The sequence below is a fragment of the Camellia sinensis genome, chromosome 5 (genome assembly GCF_055761805.1).
Source record: "Camellia sinensis isolate YWXY chromosome 5, ASM5576180v1, whole genome shotgun sequence".
Taxonomy (NCBI): domain Eukaryota; kingdom Viridiplantae; phylum Streptophyta; class Magnoliopsida; order Ericales; family Theaceae; genus Camellia; species Camellia sinensis.
The window spans coordinates 8277136-8289473 of record NC_138965.1 but is presented as its reverse complement, the minus strand read 5'-3'; the positions used below and the strand labels follow the sequence as shown (position 1 = coordinate 8289473).

The 12338-nt window shown below is 37.8% G+C and overlaps 1 protein-coding gene across 1 annotated transcript; it reads right to left on the bottom strand.

The window, feature by feature from the left end:
• Positions 1-6723: 6723 nt before the first annotated feature.
• On the bottom strand, positions 6724-8873 carry LOC114298402 (protein EXORDIUM-like 5). Its single transcript, XM_028242963.2, has one exon. It carries the CDS (start codon positions 8734-8736, stop codon positions 7687-7689), a length of 1050 nt encoding a protein of 349 aa, XP_028098764.2. The 5' UTR covers positions 8737-8873; the 3' UTR covers positions 6724-7686.
• Between the last annotated feature and the right edge of the window lie 3465 nt (positions 8874-12338).

The window sequence follows — 12338 nt, the reverse complement described above, 5'->3', positions numbered from 1 at the left end:
AGGCTTCAGAAACCAGATCAGGGGACATATTTATGATCAGCACAATTTTTAGAGTCATCTGGGAAGTTTAATTGGAATTTGATTTAATGCAATTCATAAGGCTGCGTTTGTCTCTCTCTATTGTGTTAAACTTATATGTGTGTATATTTAATGTATATATGTATATGAGAGGCATGAGTTGAACTCATCTCTTGGAACCTAAAAATATCTAAAGGAGGAAGAGGGGAAACCGTGAAAAGGAGAGAGAGAAGAGAGACAAGCTCCTCAATATCCATGGTGGTTTTGAAGATGCTTGAAGGGAATTGAAGAAAGAAAAAGAAGATCACCCATGGGAAACTTGGGGGAAATTGAAGAAAGCTAAGAGAAAGACAAAGATTGAACTAAGGTATGATCATTTATCTTGAATCCTTATGTTTAAAGCATCAATTACACGAAATCAAGGATTGATATGGAAGATGTGAACTTTGAACCCCAACTATGGCTATTTTATGCTCTTGTGTTCTTGTGCTTGGGAATTGAGTAATATTTTGAGGTTATGATGTTTGATGGAGATTCATAATGTGAAATTTATCATGTATTAAAGGGTTTTCGGCTTTGATTTACATGAAATTGAGGTTTGATTTTGGAAAATGAGAGGTTTCAATTATACAGCCATTTTCGGACTGCAAACTGCCCAGAGCCGCACGTGTGGCTCTGTTTCCCGCACGTGCGGGAGACAGCTTTGTTCAACCAACTTTGAATAAGCATATCTTTTGCCTCCGGACTCCGTTTTGAGTGATTCTTGAGCCTAAAATCAAGCCCCGGAAGTCTAGTTTCCAATGGTGATGGTCTCACTCCCAAATTCTAAATACAGAAATATTTATGCCCAAATTAGTGACGACTATTCACTTTTTGTCAACCAGTTTTGTACCATTTCTTCACCTAAACCATTTCCCATCGATTTCTCCTGTTTTCTGAGACATGAATTATAACTTATTAAGGAATAATGAGCTTGGTACCACCATGGCTAATTGATTGAATGATCAAAGAGAATAAGTAAAGGATCGATTATAATCTCATATTATGTGTTGTGCATTGTGCCTGTAGGTTGAGACGAGGACATCGTCCCATTACTACCGGGAGCCGATCACTGTGAGTAATAGTAGTGTAACAAAATGTTTCACTTACTTCATCTGATTATGATTTATGTATTGTCATTTGTGAATGGCCTATTCCATTAATATTGTGCTTTGCTTAAATTAATGGATATGATTGAATAATGGCATTGGTACTAAGGCCGTTTTGTCCCTATTAATAGAAGTGGGCTTGAGGCCGTTATGATGTGAATTGTTCTATCCTTATTAATGTAGTGATACATTTGCCTTCTGTTAATAGTTACTATTAATGTTCTGTTATCCGCAAGACAATTATGTCGACTTGTAATAAACCATGGGAAAATCTTTGTGCACTATTGAGTAATAGTATTATAGCAGTACGTTTTGCTTACTGTTAATAGTTAATATTGATGTTCTGTTATCTGCAAGTTAACTATCTGAATTCATGATGTGTATTATGGAACAATGATATCTTTGTGTATTTGGAATCATTCTGTTTTGCTAATGATGGGCCCGAGGCCAATCTGTTGATATCTAGGCCTGAGGCCGCTCTGTATAATTTGTTAGGCCTGAGGTAGCTCTGCATAATATGTTGGGCATAAGGCCACTCAGTATAATCTATGGGCTTACAGCCGATCTGTATTATATCTGGGCTCACAGCCGTTCTATCCTGTATCTGGGCTTATAGCCGTTCTGTATTATATCTGGGCTTACAGCCGTCCTGTATCATATCTGGGCTTACAGCCGCTCTGTATTATATATGGGCCTGAGGCCGTTCTGTGTTACACGTGGGCCTGAGGCCATTTAAAATATGATTATAAATAAGATCTGTGTATGGTTTGATATGCATGTTTACATTCTTTAAGCCTATACCCGTTTAACTCACCTCCTTACATTGCTATTATTCACTGAGCCTTGCTCACTCCGTTTTTATCTATATTTATGTAGGTGAGCCATCGGAGATTAACACTAGAATGGTATTGAGGTCTAACTGTCTGCCAAGCTGCCTAGGGTACGCCTCCGTGTTGAGGCCTTAATTTGTGTTGGGAGTCATATAAATTATTAAGTCTTATGTAAGTATGTATGAGATCTATATAAATTATGTGATTGTATGTGTAACTCTGGGAATGTATTTAAATGCTTGAATCTAATTAAACCATCATGTATGCACAAGCTCAATGGATGTTATCTTTTATTGATATTACTTCCGCTTAAGGCCCCGTATGTGTTTAAATATTATTATAAAATTCTGTTTAAGGCCTATGTACGGGCCTGTCATGAACCAAACTTTTCGGGGCGGGTTTAGGTTGTGACATTCACCCTCCTTGAAACCACGGTCCTCTGCATCCTCCATCTTCTTCCGCAGTTCCTTTATTTCGGCGTCCTTTTTCTTCTCTAGCTTGGCAAGTTCGCATAGATACCGGTCTTTTTTTCTTAGCTAGGGCTTTTTTCTTTTCCACATCAGTCGCACTTATCTGCTCGGCTAGTTTCTCATTCTCGGCATTCAGCTTGACCAGAGAAGCCTTTAAGGCCTTTAGCTTGACGTCTTTCATTTTCACCTCAGCGACGACCACCTTAACAGTTTTTCACAATTCAATAACATGTTGGTGGGCAGTGTGATTTTTCTAAATGGCCTGCAAAGTGTATGAAAAGATAAGTTCAACTGCATCAGGAGACTGTAAAAAGTAGCAGTTATATTGAAATTTCAGACTTTACCAAAACCATCGACTTAGTGGCAGAATGAATCGTCTTCTACTCGATCAGGTGGTTGTATTTTTCCATGTCGGCTGGAAGGCATAAGCTTTTGGATAGACCAAAGGCTAACAGGTGGTCTTTTTCGGTGGCAACTAAGTCGGTCGTGGACATAGCACGACCTTTAAAAGTCACAGCCAAGCCCACGCTGGAGTAGAAAAACTAGCACGACCGAGGTGGCCTCCTTCTTGATGAGGCTAGCTAGCGGCAGCTCGGTCTCAGGTAGCTCGACTTCTTCTTCATCCACCAGCCACTGAGGCTGAGAGGTTGAATCGCGTGGCCTTTTGCTGGGCCGAGATGAAGTAGCCTAGGTGAAAAGTAGGGCAACAACAATTTTTATGGTCTGACCGATAGTAATTTGCTCGATCTGGGCCTCAACATTTGAGACGGATGCCTGTTCAATGATTAAAGCTCGGATAACTCTCTTCTTGACCATCTCTTATTCTTCGGTGAAAGGGATTAAGTTGATTTGGAGAAGGGTGGGGTCTGGCACAGGTGAGGACTCTAAAAGAAAATCAGTTACTCTAGTCTTCCTGTTATTACTATAGTAGTAGGTCGGTTGCACATCAAGCAGTTCGGCCCTGTCTCTATGCCGATATCATAGCATGGCTCAGAGTGCGGCCTGGTTTGCGTATGCATAAGTGGATTTAAACTGGTTTTAATCTGCAAAAAGGGGCAAACTCGCACAGGTTAAAGCAGCACGTGATACGATAGCAAAAAGAATTAAAACTGGAGTATCCTAACCGACTGTTCCTTTGTTCCAGTTAATGTTGTAGCCCGGTATCTGGGCTTACTGGTCTTCAAATTTTTTGACACCCAGAAAAAGTCATCATTATTTAGGTCTTTGTTCGGTGTTTTCTTGACAATTTCCTCTCGGCCTTTTCTGATTCTAAGGTAATAAATCCAACTGTCGTCATTCTGGCCGAGCGAATATTGGTGGAACAGCTCGGCCAAACCGAGGTCAAGGCTAAGGTGACGATTTAGCCCGGCTATCCCATTGATAATCCTATAGGTGTTGATTGATAATTGAGTGGGACATAGCCTGGTTTGTCTAAGGAACTCGTAGATTAATTGTTGGATTGGGAACCGAAGTCCTCCCTCTAGGATGGATACCACGTGAAAGGAACAAAACCTGCATTGCCCCATGACGTGATGTCTAGCTCGGCCAAGGAAAGGTGGACGTCGTCTAGTATGTGGTAATCCCTTCAGAATTCGGCCATGGCACCAGGCGAGTTCACCAGAAAGCGGTATTTGCCCATTATCTTAAAATTACTATGTTAAAAAAATTTACACGGTGACCAAGCACGGCGCTGATGTGGACTTTCGTTGGCTTGGTTAAGCAAAAGAGCCCAAGGGCAAAGTGCAAAGTGTGCTTGGCAAACCTAGTTAAGTCTGCAAAGTGGAAATAAAAAGGTGTTATGCCCAGGTGATAAACCGGGCTAAGTAAATAGTCAATACTAAACAAGCCTAGCTCGGCATTGGGGGATCACGTGCCATACTTAGTTTGGCCAGAGAACAGAACCGACTCAAGGTTTAGGGAGAAGGGCAGGATTGCGGCCCGGTTGTTGAGCAAGGAATTTCTAGTCCAGTCAAAAGCAAGCCTAAAGGTCGCAAACAAGTTCTTATTTTGGTCGCAGTACGATTTTGGATAAAAAACACGGTTCTAGACTGGTTCAAGTTCCAGTCAATGTGTTTACAGGTTTGAGCATGGAGTTTTGAGCTTTTTTTAAATTGGTTTCAGTCTTTAGTGCATATAACATTAAAATTCTATTATTTAGAAATAAACAGAAGTATATCAGTAGAGAAGAGAAAGAGGCATGGGCAATTTACGGATTTAGGGCGTGAAAACAAAATCCAATCGATAGAAGGAGCACCAACAAAAAAGCAAGTGAGGTAAGCGATTTAGATGCTTGGGTTGGGACTTAAGCGTAGGAAGTGTAGATATGGAACTCAGAGTGTGAGGGTTTACAAGAGAGAAGATGAATAGTGAGGGTGATTGTTCGAAGAAAAACGAGTTTTATATGACATGGAAGCAAAATGGTAGGACTTTTCGGAATTTTTGGGCAGCGTGTTGACGGTTGTCATAGTGAGTGGGGGCAATCAACGCATGCCACGTGTCCTAATGAGGACACGATGTCAGGAGCATGAAAAGATGGGATGTATAACCGGCGTAATTTTTGGAAACCGAGCGAAATTTGAGCTCGATCAGTGTGAGTATTTCCGCTTGGTTAGGCTAGATGGTTTGGGGGTTTGGTTGACATCGACTTTGACAGCTCAATCGAAACGGAATAATCCCAAACATGCTGCGCAGATGGAATTAAGGGGCAATTGAGAGGGTAATTTATGTGAATAGTTTAGGCCGAGTTAAGTCCATTTAACTTAGACATTGGGTCGAATTACAGGCCAAAGTAAATGTTTGGATAGCACGGTCTTGGATCATCTAGGCATCAAGTCGGTCAGAGATGGGCTGCCAGGGGCCTGACCTAGCTATCCTAGGCTAAACCCCGGAGAGGACCGAGGTGTTACTAGGAAGGAGGACCGAGCTAAGGGTAGCTCTGTAGGGCGCCATCTCACTGTTAGGACTAGGCAGCACCGAGCCGTGCAAGCTCGGTTGAGTGTGGTACCAGTCAAGGTAAGAGTTGTAACCATCTCACTTGGTTGGCAGTAAGTAGGGTGTTATCAGGATAGACATTATCCTTGGGAGTGTGATTTCTAGAAGGACTTTGCTAAGGAGAGTTAGAATCCTATTAAGATTGTGCCAGGCGAAATCTATAAAAGCTCATGACAGGACCTATGCACAGGTATCACAATTGTTACTCTCAAATACATAGTGCTTATTGTCTATTGTCTAATTGCTGACTAAGGCATCGAAGGGGTTTTTAGCACACACTCGCCGGCGAGCTCACGTTTGTGTTTTCAGAAAGCAAAGTAACGACATTTGGAGGAGTGCAAACTTAATCAACAGGATTATACGAGAAGATTATTTCGTACTCGTACAATACATATACAATACGTGAATTAATAAACAATATGCGATACATAATGTGATACATATATTACATAAATACTTAAATTTCTTTAGCAAATTTGAAAAAAAATATATTCAAATTATTATATGTAAATTAATATTGTTAAAAATTTTCATTAACTTATCAAAAAAAAATATTTTTGAGATGGGAATGGTACTTTTTAATTGATTTCTCGACCTTTTTGACATATCTATTGTATGGTATTAAGAATCTCACGTTATTAATTTATGTCTTATGCATTGCTATATATATATATATATATATATTTAATTTAAGAAACTTTTTACAATTGATAAAATTATACATTATTTAGTATTTTATTCTCATAAGATATTTATTTTTATAATTATATTTATTTTTCTATCTAATTCTAAAGTATATATTACGATACACGATATGACACAATATGCGATTCAAAAAAATTAAAAATTGATACACGATTCATATCCTGATTTAACAATAATGATAGGGATAAATAAAAAAAACCCACATAGAGTTTGAACCCAATTCATGTTCGACTCCCTGAAAATTTGTTTGAATCATGAGAAATTATGAAAAATTAGTTCTCAAACAAAATTGATGAATTCCATCATTCTTCTTTTTCTCTCCATATCTTTCTAATATTAACAAAAAATCAAAAAATGTATTCTAAGATTTTGAAAAAAATTCTTATAACTTGTATAAAATTCTCTCAGTATCTAAACCTGTGATTTAGGAGGAGAGATAGTGTATTTTCTTCTTTTTAAAATTATCCAATTGAAACAAGCTGTTAATATTAAACTCGGATTATGCAATGCTAAATTCTTAACCAAAATCAATTCCATCTTACTCCAACATGAATTACAATTCATAGAACACCAACACAAATAATAATAATGATATAAACTAAGTTGTGATCATATCCAATAACATCATTTCAACTCTTTGTACATCTTGCTACAACGAACAGCAATCAAAATAATAAATAATAATAAATAACATATACATCAAAAAAGAAAATAAAAGCGTATCTCAGTCTAATTCTACTCCCCTCCCCTCTTCTCTTGTTTCCCCAATCTCCCAGTAGGGGTAAGTATGGTCCGGATTGGATCGGATTGGGATAAAATCAGGACCAATCCGTTATTTACGATTCTTGAAAAATTTGAACCAATCCAATCCGTTTAAATCATGGAACCAATCCGAATCAATCCATTTAAATACGAATTGGATCGGTTTAGGACCATAGATTCACATAATTAAATGACAAAAAAAAAATATATATAATACTTTAATTTCATAAAAATATAAACATAGCGCTATATTAGTTCCATAATAGTAATATGTTTTTCTTAATAACGACATACTATTGTAGAATTTAAACAATCATAAGTATTTACACCATTACAAATTAAAACTAAAAAATAACAAGCAAAAGTAATAAAAGAAGATATTAAACGGTTTTATGTTTGAGTTTAGATTTTATATAGAATAAGAGAAGATACTATGGGGGAGGATATATAATAAAAATATAGACTATTTGTATATGGTCCAGATCGGTTCCAATCCGGAACCGTGGGGTTCAATTCGGAACCAATCCGTGGATTATGAATTTTTAATTCTTTAATCCGGAACCGAACAGCGGATTCAAAAAACTAATCCAAACCTATCGAATTGAACGAGACTGGATCGGATTACGAATTTCACAGATTTCTTACTCAGCCGTATCTCCCAACCTAACCCACTTCCTATAATATTATCATAATGATCTATGACCATGATTTTATAAAAAATAAAAATAAAAAAATATTGGAATATATATAGTAGTATTTGTTTTAGTCCAAAGCATTTGGCCCAGCACAAGCCATGAAAACGGGGCTCCAAATCCACTGTACCAAAAATTTTCTACCCTTGGTACCATTCAAATTGAAGGTCCGACCCTGATTGTCCTTCATGACCTGGCCTATATAGCCGCCTCCACCACCCGTTCCATACAAGCCCTCACACAAATCCCCAATCTCCACCGGGGCGGTTGGGTCCTCACCCGCATACCACGCATTCACCAACGGGTTCGACGCTAGCTCCGCAAGTTCATGCCCGATCACACTGATCATACCGTCCACGCCCACGTCCGAATTCGGTGGTAACAATGCACCAGCCCCGGAACCCGCCATGTAACCCGGGATGGCAAACGGGTAAGCGCAAACCTCGGGGCATTGCTTACCCGAATTTCCGACCCAGGCGTAGGGTAAAGTGTAGCCGACCATAGATGGGAAGGTGAAGTAGTGGAACCCGCAAACTGCTCGGCAGAAATCTTCTACGGTGACGTCCACGGAAGTTAATATGAGGTAGATCCCGTTCTTGTGATCAATTTGGAAGGGTGCGGATCGGACGGCGGTGGCGATGACTTGTTGGATGGAGAGGCGACTAAGTTGGGTCCCGTGGGAGTAACGCTGGTCGGAGTACTCACCGGAGATCACGACTGATCGGGAGACGTTGGCGCCGGTCTGGTCGGTGTAGAGGGAGACGGTGCGCCACCACTCTGCGACGGAGGAGTGGTCGTTGGAGGTGGTGATAGTGGAGATGGAGAGGAGGAAGTCGTTGATGATGAGTTTGTGGGATTGCGGCCATTTGCCGTACCAGATGAGGTAGATGTTGATAGGGGAGGAGAGGACGGGTCCCATATGGTAGCGGAGGTCAACGAACTCCGATGAGCCCTCGAATTTCTTGGAAGAAGAGAGAGTTCTGGGGGGGAGCTTGGGGTTGTAGTAGTGTGGTGGATTTATGTCAAGTGTTTGGACTGTTGTTGGGGAAGAAGAATCACATGCAGAGTGAGAAAACACCAAGAGAAAGAAGAAGAAGAAGAAGAAAAGGTCTTGAGACATCTTTGTTTGGGGTGGTGGAAGTAGCAGTGGAGGTGAGGTGGTGATGAGGGAGATAGACAGAGGGGGATTTATAAAAACAAGGAATGTGGGTGGAGACAGCTGCCATTACGTGTGGGCACTCTAGTCTCTTCACTCTGAGAGTCGTCACTCTCTCGAGATGGCAAAAGAAAATATATATATATATATATATATATATATATATATATATATATATATATTTGTAAGAACAAAAGGAAATTGACAAAAAAAAAAAACAAAAGTTCTAATGTCAACATGCAGTGGGATCCCAATCAAACCAACATGTGCCCCCTCACAATCATGTTCTGAGGTGAGGATGTTTTTATTTTTTTTTTATTTAAGAAAATGTTTCATCCACATAATTGTTTCTTACATAAATTATAAATATAACTCTGAAATTTGTTTAAATTATAAATTGTCTTTTATAATTTAAAAAATTATAAATATCTTTGTCAAAATTTTTTATTAACGGAATTAACTGAAAAAAATAGAATTGGAGACAGCTGCCATTATGTGTGGGCACTCTAGTCTCTTCATCACGCTGAGAGTGGTCTGGAGCACCAAGGATCCTCTAGAGTGAAATTTTTCTAAAGTTTCCTAGAGTGTTATATTGTGTGGTTGAGATTTACTGGCAAATCACATCAATTTTTCTGATGTGACTTGCCAGTAAATCTCAACCACACAATATAGCACTCTAGGAAACTTTAGGGAAAAACCACTTTAGAGGATCCTTGCTCGGTCTGGAGATGGCAAAACAAAAATAAAATAAAATTTGTAACAACAAAAGGAAGTTGACAGAAAAAAAAAAACAAAACAAAACAAAAGTTCTAATGTCAACATGCAGTGGGATCCCAATCAAACCAAGATGTACCCCCTCACAATCATGTTCTGAGGATTTTTTTTTTTTTTTTTTTTTAAAAAAATGATTCATTCACATAATTGTTCTTTCTTGAATTTTCCTAAAATGACGAGTCGAGTAAATTTAAAAAGTTAATTCTCATTCTCATGTTCTCTTAAAACTCTCCTTACATATATTATATATTGTCACCTCATTTGAGCAATTATAGAGATGAGAAATTGTATGAACGCAATACTATTATTTTTTTAGTATTAATTCTAGTACTTATATAGTTCTTAAAATTATTATTTTTCCCTTAATCTTTGAACTAAAATTCTATTTGTAAATAAATAAAATTATTTTTGAATGTCTCATTCTTGTAGCCAATAAATCAAAATCTAAATACTTAATTTGTAATAAGTTGTTAATGGAGAACATGATATGAATAATTATTAAATTTAATTTTAGACCAATTAAATTACAACACATAATGACCCATGTTATTTTTATTGTGAAAAAAATTTAAAAGTTTGAAAAAATGGGTTGAGGCTTTCAACCTAAAAACTAAACAACCTATTATAATTTATATAAGAATAGATAATGTATTTCCCCCAAGTTAATTGTAAAAATGCACTTTGACCGTAAAAAAGGACTTGCAGCCTCAAAAGCCTAAAAAAATTAATTATTGTTTAAATGGATTTAATTCTACAAAATATTACATCTTACATTATATTATGATTTTTGAATTAAATAAATATTTTTATGAACCATACTTTTGTGAATTGTTTGGATATTAATGGAAATGTCACTATTAGTATGAGCCCCACCTGCAACAACCTGCACGATGGTTCATGTTTTTTTAAAGGGTGGTCCAATTGTTAGGTTAATCAATGTTGAATGAATAATTATATTCTTCACATCAAGCGCGGTTAATTCTTGAGCTCAGTGGTGTCTTGGATTCAATGCTAATTGGCACTTGCACTCAACATAAGTAACACCTACACTGAATATGTAGTAATTGTAGGGTCGCAAATGAGAGAAGTTAGGGATTTTGGGTAGTTGAGGTGTCCGCGGTTTGGAGGGAGGGTTCTCAGGTGGGAAAGGGAGAGTAAAGGAGCTTTTTGGGGTGGCGGGGAAGGGCAAGTGACGGGCTCAGGGTGGCAAGCGAGGGCACAGAAGGGCTTGGGGAAGGTGGGGGAGTGGATGTTGGGAATTTTTAAAATAATAAATAAAGTTTTTTTTTTTTAAAACCTTTTTTATTTCATTTGGAAAGTTTCAAACAAGTGTGGAAACTTGTCTTACGTTAGAAAGAGAGTAAAAGATAGAGCTTATAAACAGTTACATAGAATATTCTTTTGAATATGAAGTTGTGATATAGATGTCAATATACATGCACTCACACTATAAGAATAGATGCACATGCACAGATACACATAGCGTGGGCAATGAAATGTGTGCCGCACGATACTTTCCTACATGCTATGGAAAGATTGGAGCAATGATGTATATCCAACGTAGCATGGGTGACATGGAGCAGAGTCAACTCTGTGTGGCGCTTTCCTATTTGCTACGAAAAGGTTGGGGTGATGACATGGATCCAACGTGGGACGTGGCGTGTACTGTGGTGACCAAAATTTTAAAAATCATCAATTCTCTCTCTCTCTCTCTCTGTGATAGTCATCTCTAATCAAGAGTTTCTAAAGTAAGTTTCTACTTTCTCTTTCTGATAGCCATCTCCAGCAGATTTGATTATCACTGTCTTAGTTATCTCCATCATATCAAGAATATTTTGATTTACTGTTGTCAATGCAGAAGCCAATAGATTTTATCCTTAGATCAAATTTTATTGTATCCTAGAGACAAATTTGATGTTAACCTGCTGCATATCATTTGGTGAAGGCAAATATCGTCTTTAAGGAAGAGACATAACGCACCTTGAAACAATTATTTTATGTTGAAGTTCATAAAAGCAAGTGAATTGCAAAGACTTTGAAGACTCGGAGACCATTAATTTTTCCAACAGTGGAGTGGTAGCCAACAACAGGAGGCCAACGGCTATCGTGTTGTGCAAAAAGAAGAGGAAAATTGGAGGGAGAAGGTATTTTGGTATATTCAAATAATATATATTCCACCTCTTTGTAATTATTTTACAATTTTCCATTGGTATTATAATTAAACTTTATTTCTCATGTTATTTTGTAATTATTTGCTCCAAATGCCACTATTTTTTTAGTTTTTTTCCACATAGTCAGGAGTTGCAATAATAAATGACTGTAGTTGGGATTGTGAGACAAAGAAAGGGACGAGATGGTGCGGTGTTGGTTCCATGTGAGAGTCTCATTGATGTCATAATTACAAAGAACTAATATATGGGTAGGTATTATAAAATATCTTGTTGGTTTGTTTTCCTTATATATAGTAAAACCCAAGTCTCTTTTTTGATTTTGCGTTTTAGATGAAGCATATATGCAATTGTAGCATAACTACCTCAGTTGTTCACACAAATGCAACAATTTATGACGTGGTACTGCCGTTTTTGGTGAATAATTTATAACAATTTTCACCACTTTCTTCTTTTTAAGGTTTAGCTTATAATTTTGAAAATGATTTTTCCTTGTACCACTGTCTGCTATATTTCTTCAAGCCCGGGTTAAGGAGGAGGGTTGTGTGTTAGGTAGCCGACTGCCAACACGTAAAAAAGCCGCTCGGATCCCTTATGAAAATGAATCCTATTTTGAATCGTTTA

Excerpts from the sequence above, each read along its gene's own strand:
- LOC114298402 (XM_028242963.2), bottom strand. The coding sequence starts at position 8,736 with ATGTCTCAAGACCTTTTCTTCTTCTTCTTCTTCTTTCTCTTGGTGTTT.